At 46.3% G+C, this 14,800-nt stretch overlaps 1 protein-coding gene across 1 annotated transcript in view; it reads right to left on the reverse strand.

Moving 5' to 3' along the window:
- The window catches only part of GCN1 (GCN1 activator of EIF2AK4), a 69,577-nt gene that overhangs the window by 53,715 nt on the left and 1,062 nt on the right, over positions 1 to 14,800 (reverse strand). Inside the window, exons 2-12 of the mRNA XM_044448866.1 lie at positions 12,851 to 12,953; positions 12,530 to 12,593; positions 11,410 to 11,541; positions 10,281 to 10,389; positions 8,233 to 8,331; positions 7,766 to 7,900; positions 7,038 to 7,106; positions 4,228 to 4,336; positions 3,124 to 3,198; positions 1,674 to 1,802; positions 468 to 518 (exon numbers count right to left, since the gene is read on the reverse strand). Of these exons, the coding sequence (XP_044304801.1) occupies positions 468 to 518; positions 1,674 to 1,802; positions 3,124 to 3,198; positions 4,228 to 4,336; positions 7,038 to 7,106; positions 7,766 to 7,900; positions 8,233 to 8,331; positions 10,281 to 10,389; positions 11,410 to 11,541; positions 12,530 to 12,593; positions 12,851 to 12,953 (1,075 nt within the window). The remainder of the gene's footprint in view (positions 1 to 467; positions 519 to 1,673; positions 1,803 to 3,123; positions 3,199 to 4,227; positions 4,337 to 7,037; positions 7,107 to 7,765; positions 7,901 to 8,232; positions 8,332 to 10,280; positions 10,390 to 11,409; positions 11,542 to 12,529; positions 12,594 to 12,850; positions 12,954 to 14,800) is intronic.

The raw sequence follows: 14,800 nt of genomic DNA on the forward strand, positions 1-14,800 counted from the left end.
TAAGAGACTGTATGGTGGAGGTTTATAGCACCCTCTCCCAAGCTGTCACTGTGTTGGGTTAGAGCGATGGGAGTCATAGTTGGGAAACCAGGTTGGGAAAGGCTGGGTTACAGTACTGGGCAATGACGGGAGATGCCCAGGTTCAAATCCCACCTCAATTATGAAGTGCACCAGGTAATATTCAGCCTGGTGAATATACTTTCTCGGTATAGCTTACCTCATAGGGCTGTTGTGAAAAAAGGCAGAGGGGGACATGTGCCACCCCTTGGTCCCAGGAGGGGGGATACACTATGAATTTAACAATAAGGTATGCATCTTTTTAGTAGATATTCCTTGCATTCTGACAAGCTTTCTCTGGATTCTAAAAATGAGCTAACAAATGAAAGAGAGGATTTCAGAGTCTCTCACCAAACACGTTATGACTTCTGCCGGCAAGCCAATCCACGGCTCTCTTCCAGCACCCTTACCTGAGAGAACACTGATTTTCTGTGCCACAACCGTCAGCTTTCCCTCAGAACCTACCAACAAAAATATCAGGGGAATTGCAAAGTTGCCAGGAACATCAAAAGAAAATTCAATTTGCATATCAGCAGAATCCTGTACATATTTATTCTGAAGTAACCCTCAGACTTCAGTGGGAATTACTCCCAAATAGTGTACTCAAGTGTAAACCAAGTGTTACATGCACAAGCACACATGCATGCACATGGCACACAGGTGTGTGTCTATGTAAGCATGTGTCTTCTCCACAGCAGAACTCACTGTCTGGAAACTTTCTGTTCATGTGGCTCAAGAAACAGAAACTATGGCAAATTTCAAAATTCTACTGAAATTGTATCTGTTTGTTCAGGTTTCCCCTGACTTGCAATTGCACACCTCTGTTTTCTTCACTTATTTATTATTGTATGCAGTTCTTACATAAGGCTTTATACTGGACATCTGTTTTAATGGAAATAAAGCACTTCTCCCTTTGCTGTGGAAGCAAGCAAATCAGAAGTCTTCAATTAAATGAAGGTTCTCAGTTTTGGTTGAAAGTTTCAGAACAAACTAATATATTAAATTAACATTAAACCATGGCTTAATAGCTTGACCTATAAACAGGTTAACTGAAGCTTCCTAGTTTGTGACATGCCTAAGGGTAAGGAAACCTCTTCTCAACACAGCCAACAGCTCGCTGGACGTGTTCTCTTTCCTTCCGCTGCTGTCGGTTGTCCTGTGGCTCCTCAAACACAGCTTAATTCTTACTTAGGTTAATAGTTTTAGGTTATCAACAGAGGGATTTAATCGAGGCTTTCCTGCAAACTCCAGTACTGTTTCAGTATCATCCCACCCATCCACCCTACACAAGCAATCAGAGGTTTGGTGTTCAGCGCATCCTTGGACAGGATGTCCACTTTACTAATTAGGAAAGTAATAAACAGAACCTTGAATTGGATACAATGAGAGAGACAAGAGTGCAAGGAACTGTATAGAGCAGCAAGGATGCAAGCAATGGAAAAATGCAAATAATCGTATACCTGCAGCCCACATGATCCAGACACACCGTGTGCCACAAAAGAAGAGGTCAGGTGCCCATAAAAGAAGAGGGCTGCAGAGCAGAGGTGGCACAGGAGATCAACCAAGTCAGCAGGCAGAAAACCATCGGATGTTGCTCCAAAGGAAGAGCTACCCACCTCCTAAAATGGCGAACAGGTGTCTCCCAAGTGACTCCACCGTTGACGGGTCACTGCACTGCCAAGCCAAGTTCTTTAATGCGATGATGGCCTCGTCCATCAGCTGAGAACTGTTGGATTTCAACTGGCCTAAAAATCAAAGGTGGAAGCTGAGAGCACCAGGGCGACAGGTCAGTGGGAAACTTCTTCTCTGGCAGGCAGAATGGGAAGAGAAGAGACCGCACGCTGCAGCTCATGTGGGAGGGCCCCCGGCTCAGTGGGAGGAAGTCATGCTTTGCTTGCAGAAGGTCCTGAGCTCAAACCGGTGTGGTGTGAGGGAGAGCAAGTGGGGCTGGGGACCTGGGATGGCCGGGTTCTCATCCCCACTCAGCCATGAAGCTCACCGGGGAGCTTTGGGCCAGCTATTCATTCTCAGCCGAACCCACTGCACAGGGCTGTCTGAGGGATGCAACCAGAACTTGTAAGCCACCTTGGGTTCCCCACAAGAGGAAAAACAGCAGGATATAAATGTAATGTAGTAGTAATCATCGACCTGCATCTCCAGGTAAAGCTAGGAAAGCATCTGGCTTGAACCCCTGGACAGCCACCTCCAAGTCATTGCTGATCATATGGAGCTTGCATGGATCCACAGCCTGACTCAGGACAAGGCAATTTACATAATATGGTGATGGCTGCCTGGGTCATCTCTTTGAAAGCAGTGCTGTGAATTCACTGCTCCCCCTCCTAAAAACTGTCTTCGCTGATCGGAATTGTTCCTTGCTAAACTGAGGAAAGCTTAGGTTAGTAATCAAGCCATTAAAGGTGCAATCCTATGCAAACTCAGGCAGTGCTGGCTGGGCATTCTGGGAGCTGTAGGTCATTTTTCCCGGTCTCAACATGCATAGGATTGGGCCTGTTAAAAGGCTGCAGGCCTAGTTTAGCCTGATCCGTCAGAGCAGAATCTAAGGACTCCCTTTCCATGCATGCATTCCGTCTCTCTCTCCCTTTCACACATGTACCAGCTCACAGGACATTGCTCCTAGCAGGATCCTCAGTTCAACATGGGAATCACACCACTAAGCTGCCCTCCTTGTATCCCCAAGCCATACAAATACAAGTGCCTTCCCTGTTTGGAGGGTAGGAAAGCTACCAGCTCCACTAGATCCCCACAAAGGTCAACAATGCTCAAGCTGCCAGCCACAACTTCCTTAAGCAACACCGGCAGAAGTGGGAGGGCTGTGGGCAAGTACTGATAAGTTCTATTTTTTTCTTCATGCTAGATGTCAAACAGCCATTAGACTCCAAGTGTTTGCAAACGTCATTCAACGAGCATGCAGTTATCCTCCTCATGGCCCCCACACAGTCAGAAGGCACAACTCCAAGGGATACAGGGCACTGACGTCATAACAGTGGCTGGAAAGAATTCTCTCTAGTTTGTAAACAATGTGTCCACACACACAGAGGAACTTACTGGCCAGCCCTTTCACTATGTCTAGAGCGTACTGGCTGAGGTCAAGGGTTACAGACGCCAACAGACAGGAAATCGCTGGTGAGAAAAAAGAGAGAAGTGTGTTAAATCCATTCCTTTTCAGACTTACCAGGAACAAAACTGGGACAACCCACAATGGTTGCATTCCACACACATCTGATGTGCAAGGACCAAAATAAAGGAACTGACAGATGCTCAGCCTCCCAGCTCAAAGTGCTGGAGCAGCTGCCCAAAAATGCCACATGACAACACCAGGCCTGGTGGAGGGAGGGGCCTTTCGCTAGTGTAGGTATGTCTGAAGTATCTGGTTTGTGGCAACCTCATGGGTAGGTGCTCATGACTCTCAAAATCCACCTAATTCATAGCCAGGGTCCAAGGAATGTCACAAACCAAATGTCATCCCTCTAAACCAGCCAGAGCCACTGAGATCCCAGAAAGGGCTGCCATGCGGATCTCCACACTGCTGAATCCATTCAAAGCAGCCTTCCTCTGCAGCGTCCCCTTGGGGCCGCCTCCCTCTTACTCCTTCCAATGGCGTTGACCTTCTAACTATTTGCCTTTATGCAGTAATGCAAATCAGCAGGGCTGGCTTCGAAGTACAAATTAAGCGCACCGCAGAATTCAGCAAGAAAACACCAGTTTAGTTAGTGGTAGATAATCTATACATTAAGGAAAGATGGCCTTGTGAAATGAAGTGGAGGGGCCACCCTCCGCTTCCAAAAGCAAAGCATATATTTGCCTGTAAGGCCGTTCCTTTTGTTGCACAGTTGACCGCTTTGACTTTCTGACATTTCTGTGCTAACTTTCCCTTCTCAACTGCCACCTCTCCCTAGGATCAAGTCACGCTTATTCCCCCCTCCTGCTCCTTGTCGGAAGTGCTCTGCTTTCTTGTGGTACCTTGGGCTAATTAACCCTCCGCCACCCCGCTACTTATCTCTAGTTCAACTGTCCTGGGCGTGTTATCTGCGAGGTCCACCCCCACGCCCACCCCCCGGTCAGAATCTGTCCCTCTATCCCCTAAGGTTCTGCTGTAAGTGCAATGGTCCCAATCCCCCTACTACGCACTTTCCTGCGCAAGACACTCACTTTCAATGGCATTCTCAGGGCTCCGCAGCAGGGATTTCTGCAAAGCTGGCAGCACGAGGTCCTTGAACTCAGAATGGGACACGTATCGGAGCAGAGGAGCACAGCTGTCCTGCAAAAAACCACACCAATACTTGAGCGCAAACCATTGTGGGCCTGATCTCCTGAATCAGCAATCAGGATATCTGAAGGAGCGTTTCCTTCCCTACGAGCCCTTGCGCCCCTTAAGATCCGCAGGAGAGGCTCTGCTCCGGGAGCCCTCCCTGAAGGAGGTAAAGAGGGTGTCTCCCCAGAGGAGGGCCTTCTCTGCGGTGGCACCCAGACTATGGAATGTGCTCCCCAGAGAGGTTCGCCTGGCGCCGACTCTATATTCCTTTCGGTGCCAGGTGAAAACCTTGTTATTTACCCACCATTTTAAGAACTAGGAATTTTAATCTGGTTTTTAATAATCCACAGTCACATTTTGTTTTCATTTTTGACTTTGTTTTCATTGGTGAGATGTTACTGTTGGTTTTATGTATGTATGTATGTATGTATTCAGAGTACTTGTATGCCGTCCCATCACATAGCCTCAGGACAGCTTACACAAATAAGAAAAATAAAATAAAACATAATACAAATAAAATCCAGATCCACCCTGGCTGCAGATTAAAACCTATATAGCTGATATTAAAAGTTATTAAAATATTGTTGAAATAAAAAGGTCTTAGCCTGGTGCGGAAAAACAAATAACGACGGCACCAGGCGGAGCTCTCTGGGGAACGCATTCCATAGGCAGGGCGCCACCGCAGAGAAAGCCCTCCTCCGGGTACTTTGCCTCCTAATGTCTTTCACAGAGGGTTCCTGGAGGAGGGCCTCTGCTGCCGATCTCAGGGGGTGGGAGGGCAAATACGGAAGAAGGAAGAATGTATACAAATATGGAAGAAGAATGTATATTCCTCATTGTTGTTCATTGTTGTTTTGATTATGGATTGCTTGTTTTGATTTCTGTAAGCCATCCTGAGACACTTTGCATACAGGATGGGATATAAATAGTTTAAATAAATAAATAAATTTTCTATCAAACAAGCATGTGTTCATTTGTAGCCCAGCCCCTAAGAAAATCTTTGCCCAGATCAGAACATTTAACCAAGTGTTCTTACCAAGAAGGTTCTTTCTGGGTTGGTGTGCAGAGGGGACCCAATAACAGGCTAACTCCTAAAAAAGCAGGGACCTTTAATGGAATTATGTGGTCCTAGATTGCACTCTGCCAGTTCCATCTGCAGCGACAACTCAGTAACAGAATCCAGGAATACGTCCCCCAATATGAAGGGAAATTCATATGGATCACAAAAGAGAAAACTTTCCAGGGAGGACTGATAGGTCAAGTAAAAGGAAATTTGATCCCAAGATGAAGGCCTGACCCAGATGACACGGAGGCAGGCAATTATGATCAGAGACGGTCCAAAGAGAAAAGCAGCATAAATAGAATAATGGGGAACGATTTCCTTGCAGAAAATTGCAGAAGACAGGAGAGCAGCTCCATCTTGTGCAAAAGCAAGGAGAAACCCAGGACCAGCAAACTACAGAAATCCTGCCACAGGGTTCCTGCTTTTCCTGGGCCACAGAAGGAAACAACTCGTTCACAGGGAAGGCTTCCTCACAGTGATCTGGAAAAGAACCTGCCTCCAGGCGAACACAGAATTGCAGAATAGCGGTGTTTGAAGGTTCCGGTAAGGATGTGGGTTCTGATCCCCAGCTCGGTGAAGGACTGCAGCTTAAAGCATCCCTAGGTGACGGCTGCCCAGCTGCATCCTGAATGCCTCCAGGGTGGGAGAGCCCAAATTCCCCTCAGTAATTATACTTATTCTTATTCAGGGCTCTCAAACTCAACTGACCTGGGGGCAGTCTGGGTGAGATTCCACCACCGCGGTGGGAGTGGGCCGCTCATCCCGCGGCCGGCCTGGGCGCCGCCAGCGCTTTGAAGGCCGCAGGGCCCCCCGTGCCCCGCCCAACCCGGCAATTGGCCCGCGGGCCGCAAGTTTGAGACCCCCGTTCTTATTAATTATATTTCTATTACTACCCAATAGCCAATGCTCTCTGTGAGGTTCACAACAGCAGATAAAATACAATGGAATGCAATACAAAATAAATTAATAAAAGCATCATGAAAATTACAACACAGAATTTAAAACCAAGTGTGTAAAAGCTACAAAAGCTTACACAAATTAAGCCACAAGGCGTCTTAAGCAGTTGCCATAATTACTAAAATATAAATGACATTACATGCCCGATCATAGAGGACATTCTTAAGCTGGTCCCGAAATGATATTGAATTTGGCACCAGGCAGGCCTCGTGGGGACGCCTGCTCCATAACTGGGGGTCGCCACTGAAAAGGCCCCGGCCTTGCTGCCACTGACAGAACCCCACTTGGAGATGGCAATCAGAGCAGGCCCCCGATCTTGATCTTAATGGATGGATAGCTTGCAAATGGAAGAGGTGTTCCATCAGGTACTGTGGTCACAAGCCATGCTGTTGGTTTTATTATCATATAAGTCTAACATCAGAAAGCCTCTTTCCTGATGTCCAGCCAGAACCTGGCTTGCTGGAACATGAGCCTATTATTCTGTGTCCTGCACTCTGGGAAGACTGAAAAGAGATCCTGGCCTCCAGAGAAGGAATGCCCTGGGCTGCACGTAATCTGGGTTGGTCAGGCAATGAGTAAACAAACAGCAGCTTCTTTGCGCAGCTCCCAGGCTGCTTAGCAGTCAAAGCTAAATTAGGCAGGCCAGGAACTTTGGGGCTTAGTTGCAGGGCAAGGAATTTCACTCACCAGCAGGTGCTTCTGAGGTTTCATCTTGCTCATCAGGATGGTCTTCATGTAGAAGTCCAGGAGAGCACTCTGCATAAGCAGAACCACTAGTTACAGTCATGCAAAGATGCAGCACCCATCCAGGTCAAAGGACAAAGATTTCCCAAGGCAGGAGTGGGCAAAGGCAGGACTCCAAAGGCGCCGGACCAGCCTCACCAGCTCCAGCCAGAGTGCGCAATGGTCAGAAATGGAGGAAGTGAAAGTCCAAAGCACCTAGATATCTGCTTTCCATTCCAGTACAGCATTGTCTCTGTTTTCACACCCAGTGATACCACAGCGGAGGGTGAACCATGGGTAATGCATGGGGGGGGGGTGGATCAACCATGGTTCATTCCCCCACCCTGGACCCCTTGCAACCATACTGTTTTCCAAAACATAAAATTAAAACAAAATCAAGAATTTCTGGCCCTTGCCCATTAGAAAAACCCAGCCACAATGCACAATGCTGCAGAAACTGAACACGAGAAAAACACACACACACACACACACACACACACACAGAGAGAGCAAGAGAGAGAGAGCAAGAGAGAGAGAGAGAGCGAGCACACGCTATAGCTACAATGGCCAGGCCAGCTGTCTTAGATCCTCTTCACTGATTTCCCCGAGGACGAGCTCGGCCCAGGCCACAGCCAGCCACTGGCAAACCACCCACAGTGTTCCCCAGTGCTCAGCCCCACTTCCCTACTTGCCTTGTATCTGTTAACGATGCCAAGTTCTTTCTGGCTGGTACAGAACTGCACAAGCAGGCCCAGCATGACTGCATAGCCCTGGTTTGCCTCCAGGCCCAGGATGACAGAGAGGTATTGATCCACCAGCCCAGGATTCTGAGGAGAGGGAACAAGCAGCACAACAGGAAACGAGAGTCAGTGGGCCCAAATCAGCCTTCCCCAGCCTGGTGCCTTCCAGGTGTTTGGGACAATTCCAGTCACAGAGACCTTGGAGACTGGTAATCCCACCCTGGGTTCGATGCAGACTCCATACTGCAGGGCAGTTACAGCATTCATGACAAACATTCACTTCTTCATCCAACCTCTTAAATACCTCTAGCAAAGAACCAATCACTATCGAGCTGGGTGAGGGAGGGAGGGGATCAGGACAGAGGAGGCTAGCTTAAATGATCACAGCCTGTGTGATACTGCCAGAAGATGTACTGCACCTCTTTCCACAGCCTGTTCAGTTTCTTCACTGCTCCATCCACCATAGGCTTGCGAGAACCACCCAGAACCTCCAACAGAAGCAAGCACTGAACTTCCACCTGAAAAGGTAGGAGAACTGGTATGAAGGAGCAACTGTCCGCAATGGCAGTCCATGAATGTATTCCATCCTGGTTTGTACATACCCCTTGTCAGCAACGAATTCTTAACCAAGGCTGTAACCAAGAGAAAGAGCAGTGGAGCCAGAAATGCTGGCTGTCTGCTCCAGCCTTCCTGGAGGAGGCACCTTCCAAATATTTTAGACTACAACTTTCATCAGCCCCACCAGCATGGCTGGTGGTCAGGGGTGATGGGAGCTGTATAAAGTAGAATGCCATTGTACTTGCACAAATGTACCCTGGGACTGATGCACACCTAAGCATTCATTAGTCCTAAGAGCATTAGTGCAATTGTGTTTTTACCTCGTGTTGTGAGCTGCCCAGAGGTGCTGTGGCACAACTGGGTGGCATGCAAATGTAATTAATATATACATATATATCCCCTTGCCCCTTACAAGTGTGAAAGCAGCCTGCCAATCTGTGGACTCTCCATGATTCAGGAAAAGCTGGCCTGCAGCAGAATCCCCAGGTCCAATTCATAAAATTCTGACCTCATTTGAACCCACTGCAGATTTCTTCAGCACCCATCCTTTCAGCTGCTGGTTCCCAGTGTGTGAACAACACTGGGCTTATAGTCTCAGCCTCTGACTCCCAGTTGCACAGAAAGTACCTTTTCTGCCAGCAGCTACTTCCTCCAGTCCTGGTGCATAGAAGCAAGAGAGGCTCTGCCCAAGCCCTTCTCACATGCCCCTAAATTCCCAGGCACGGGCCGGGAAACAAGCAAATTTCAGAAAAGGAAAGGCTGCAGTAATGTCTCTACTGCTGTTCACACTGGAAGAGGTTCACTGTGGAGGTGGGGGATATTCAAGGGAATAAAAGCAAGGCTGAAGCTGAATTGAATGAGAGATTGTTTCTCATAGGAGCTAGGATGGCAGCAGGGACAAGGAATTCAACATTTTTCACTTGTGCTATATAGGATTTGAGTTACAGCCCCCAGATCCAGGCATCGCTTGCTAGCAGCAGAATCAGGGTTGCAAGAACAGGTTGGTGAGGTTTGGTTTGGTTTTGCACTCTGCCACGCAAAAGGGGTGTATACATATACGCTACTGGCAGGTGTTCCTAGCATTTAACTGAATGGCCATGGAAGGCGCATTTTTATATATGGCAATAAAAACATCCCTCTTCTCCATAAGATACCACAGGTTGGGAGCAGCAGAATTAAATGGCAGTTAACAAAACTCTGTTCACATAAACTTCAAGAGGGCACTGACTAGGGTGGCCAGGTGACCATTTTCTAGCAGATGGTAGATATTAATATAATGCATTGCTCTTAAGTTTATCCCTTTCAGCTTTTTACTGTTCATTGTTCTACAATCAGTCTAGATATGGCGTGGAATACAAATAATTCACATATATAAGTATTCCTAACAAATATTCCCAACTTCCCACTGTTTAACAGCAGCAAAATAGCTTCTCCCAACCCCTTAAAATCAGGCTGTTAGAATCCCTGATTTATATGAAATTAGATGCAGATTGATAATTATCTATGCCAATCTTCTTCACCTTGGCACTTTCCAAATGATGGACTAACACTTCCAGAATCTGCCAGCCTGGTTAGGAAAGACTATGCAAATCATCCCAGTGAATGATGCATGAGAGATATTTGCCAGCGCCACCCTCTGACTTATGTATATCACTCCAGTTACTGGAACTTGGGGGTCTGGACATCTGCCAACATCTAGCAGTAGAGCTGACATGAGACATGGAAGAGGCCTCCACACCTGCACCAGCACACCTTGTGCCTTCATACTGGTTATGAACCACCCACCCCAGTTTTGAGGCTTTTCACATACTGAGGGCTAGAACGCCAAGCCAGGCAATAATGGTGGCAAGACCAGGAACCTACTAAATCAGAGTCAAACAGCATAACAACCAAGGTCATGGATTCTTACTAGTTTCTCCCACGTTTCCCCTTGTCTCTTGTCATGTGTGGGGAAGACGATGCGAACAAGTAGACAAGTCCAGGACAGGGCCAGCAATGCGGCAGATCCACTGCTTTTACTGACACAGAGAGGGAAAAGAAAGAAATGAGAGGACTGAAAAAATCACGGCATCCTGATCACAAGTCAGGGCCGGACAGATATACCCATTTCTTTTCATGATGACAGTGCTTTTTGCCCCCCTTTTGCTTTTTCATGTGGGGCTGTCGTCTTTTCTTCCTCATACTGCCCCTATCCCAATGACATGACGTCAATGCACATGGAATGTTAATCACTACGTAGGTAATGGTCACCGTACCGCACATGTCCCCTATCACCTCACCCATCTTTCTCCCATTTTTCATAAGAATTCACCCCCCACTATGGCTTGGTATTACATTTAACCACCATCATCAGGCGAAAAGCCTGGTTAGCCATGCTCCTAAAGTAGGGTGACCAGCATGTGGCCTACCCTAACTCACGGCTTGCCATCATCAGTTGCTCTGAAACCTCAGTGAATGTGGCGGAAAGGAAGTGCTCGGGGAGAGGGTGCTCCACACTCTCCATGCACCACGTTTTCCAGTGAAATTGCTGGGATTCCAAAAGCCAATTCCAGGGGCAGTGGGGAACAGGGAGGGGTGCTGCCCTCACAGGTTTCCGACATGGCTAATGACATTCCACAATCCTCTGGAGCTGCCAACTCTGGTTTGTAAGGATCCCCAGTTCAGAACCATTTTAGAGCAGCACGGATCCGAATGAACAAATCCATAGTTTCTGGAAAGGTCAGAGTTCACCCCGAACCCTACAAAAGAGGGTTTGCTGGAATTTGTGGGAGGGAAAGGTCAGGAGAAAGAGAAAGACCAGGTCTCTGACAAAGGTATCCACCCTGAAATACCACCTCAGAAGCAGTGACGTTCAAGAGAAAACTGCACCTTTATTTCTAAAACTTTGCCTTGTCTTTTCTATCAAACTGCACCAGTAGAGAGCGACGAGCCTTCTCACAAGGACAAAGGTTGTATTCAAGGTAAGAATGATAAGCGGACAGCCAACTTTTGTGGGAAGTGCTCCCCCAAAGCGTCACACCTCCGAACTCTGCCCTCACCTGGGTCCACCATACTTGCTGCTGATTCCTGAAGACTGCAGGGACTGCAAGAGGTTCTTCGCAGTTGCTTCTGGCTGGCATTCTGCAAGCTGCTGAAGGGCTGCCTGGAGGGCTCTGCGGGATGCTGCATCTCTGATGACAAGAGAAATGCAAGTGTTTGCAGAAATCATAACCAGTGGCTTATACTTAAGATTTTGATTCCAAGCACATGTTTATCAGCCTAGTTTAGTGATTATCTGCATTTTAGCTGATTAACCTATTACATACAACTGTGTATCATCAAAGCTTAATAGAGGTGCCTTTTGTAAGATAATGATGCAGAAAGTAATTTTACAATTTGATAAGGAAAAGTTACCGCACATTTTTATAAAGCAAAACTATCTTTATTAATTTTCACAGGATAACCATGTTAAGTAAATTGCAGCAAAATTAATTATGAGACTTGTGGCACCTTAAAGACTAACAAGTTTATTAAGGTATAACCTTTCAGGAACTACAATCCACTGTCAGATTTAAATGTCCTATTAAAGGAACACGCTGGAACCAAAGTAGCCTTAAAACATGAACAAGTATCCTCTAACTTGCAGTTTGCTGAATAAAACTGACCTGCCAATTAAACAGTAAAAGTTGCAGATGATTATTCAATCACTTAAAGGTTCAGTGAATACCCCATCCATTGGAACCAGTTTGGAATAAAATAAATTTGCTGCTCTCCCTTGTATGCATATAGAAGAGGGGTCTCCAGTGCAGTCTCCCATGGGCATCCACAAAACCGGTTCTTTTTAAACACTCATTTTATTTTAAATGAATCTGCATAAATCCATAGCAATTAACACATGCGATCCTAAATACTACCTTCTAGCAATTCTGCACAGGGTTCAACAAAAGTGGACCAAATATGTAGCCAGTTCAAGGTGCCACCCATTTACATGCATGCCACTCCCTGAACTTGTGAAAGTGCTGGTTGCTTGGAAAGGACTAGATTTGGACCCCAGGAGGGCTGGATATGGCCTCTAGGGTTGAGATTCCTCAGTCCTACTGTATGGAGGCCACCCGATCTTACCCAAACCAGAGATGTTTAATTTGAATAGGAGGACATTCTCTGACCTCACACTCTTACCTGTATCGGTGCAGCGTGAGGCAGAACAGCTTACAGAGGCCTTTCACTGCACCCTCTGGCAGATCTGAAACAAAGTGACCCCACAGTGTTAGCAGTGAATCAAAAGCGAACTACATGTCAGATTATACACATGATTTAACAATGCATTCATCATTCATGTTTAATGTAATTAGCAGCCCTTGGTGGAGATGGTTATAAGTCATCCCCCCATTCCAGTCCTGATGAAAACTTCCTCCTCTCCCTTTATTACCTGGTACAGGAAAGAAATTTCCAGTGGCCAACCCCTTCAGTACCCAGTGTTTTGTGGCAGAATGCAAATACCTTTTCCAGTGATGGATCTTCCAAGTTCATTGAGGATCTCTCTTCGTTCCTTCACACTGGATGTAGTTACTTTCACTGCAAATCTCTTCAGTACTTCAGAAACCTAAACAACCAACCAAGCAGGGAAAAGGTGGGGCAGAACAATGTCACGTTCAGTCCCTCCAATGTGCAAAAAGCAATCTCTGGATGCAAAATCTCGCAACAGCCCCTTTGAGTGCCTAAGTGCTACCTTGGAGGAGGTATTAATAGCTTAACACCTTTTTTTTCTTTTTTAATGCAATACATGCATGAAATTTTTGAACCATCTTTTAAAATGAAGTTTTCAATCAGACTTGTGAATGCATGCATTTCCACAGGTCAAAAATGGAAAGTTTTGCCTGGGCAATTCCCGTGGGTGGTCTTAAGAATTTCAAACCTGGCAGCTAAAGACACTCCCTCCAATGTGCCATGTGACCACTCTGAAGGGACTGTCACTAGTCATCAAATCAGATGTCAATTTTCATTGCCTAAAAAAATGTATATGGAGGGGAAGAACCCACAAAAAGCACAAAAATAGACACACATTGTTGAAGAGAGGGCAGACAAGACAGGTCCTGCCACGGGGTTCCCTGGGATTCCTGAGGGAGGTCTGAGGGGGAAGGAGTTTAGGAAGACAGCCCACAGAAAGCTAAAGTGTCCCTTGGGCATGTTGTGCATTGTTTCATGAAAAGCCCACCCCACATAGCTTCTTCTCAGGTGGTCTGTCATACTTTGCAAAAATTGCTCTGTTTCACTTGCTTCTAAAACTTACCTTTGGCTTTGTCTGTTCTTTATCTCATCTCTAGCTTTGTCAGTGAAAGGAAAGTTAACACCATGTCTAAATAATAAGAAAAACACCTCCCATTTCATAGTATTGCTGTGTGTCCCAACCTCACCCACTCGACCTCTCTCTTCCTAGTAGACAGGGCGACAACCACTGCAAGTCCAGTGAGCCAAGGAGGTTCTATATCCAAGAACAAATATCAAAATGGCAGTTGGAGATTGAGAGAAAGGGTGAGAGGACTGGAGCATGGAGTTAAAAGTGTGTGGCACTGGGGTACAAGCACAAGAGTCGGTGAACTCATCTGGAGAGGGCATGCACAAGAACAACAGAGCTCCAAGAAATTCAGGGGGTAGGGAGAATGACAGAAGTCTCCCATACTAGAAACATTGCACAAACTGTTACTCACAAAGGAAGAGTGCCCACTTAGAAGAGAGTCACAGAAACAAGAAGAAAACAAGGTGAGGAGGCTAATCAACCATGCTGAGAACAGGTAAGACTACAGAGTTATGGTCATTCACTTTGCTGGCAATTTATATGAGATCAGTTTCAGTGGAATACAGAAAGTGTATTAACTTCTATAGGAATATATATGTTCATGGCACTTTAGAAGATCTACCTGTAACTCTTCACCTGGCAGCAAACTCCATAAAAGTCTCATTCATTATGTGAAGTATTTTCTTTTAACTGCATTGAATCTACTGCCCATTCCTTCTACCAAGATTACCAAGTGGGTGCTCCAAGTTCTAGGCCATAAGAGGAGGGGGAAAACATCTATCACACTTTCTCTACAATGCACATAATTTTTATAAACTGATGCGATCTTTTCTGAATGAAGATAACCAGAATGTACAAACTCAACTGCATCTTTCAACTTCCTCTGCAGGCACTCAGGAACAAAAGCACAAGAGCACACACATTGACTGTGTAAAGGCAACTCTCAAAAAAGTGAAGTAGGGAAAGTTGGTGGGATAGAGAGGCAACCCAAATTGGGAGTAGGCTGGATTCCCAGGTGGGAACTGTAGAAGCTAACGAACAAGCAGAAGTAAAAGATAAGAGATGGCAACACACTGGAAGTAAAACTCTCTGGAAGCAGCAGAAGAAATGAGAAACAGAGAGGTTTGAGGAGAAGCAGAAACTGTACAGTGCTG

Source organism: Varanus komodoensis, unplaced genomic scaffold (genome assembly GCF_004798865.1).
Source record: "Varanus komodoensis strain SLA01 unplaced genomic scaffold, ASM479886v1 scaffold56, whole genome shotgun sequence".
Classification (NCBI taxonomy): domain Eukaryota; kingdom Metazoa; phylum Chordata; class Lepidosauria; order Squamata; family Varanidae; genus Varanus; species Varanus komodoensis.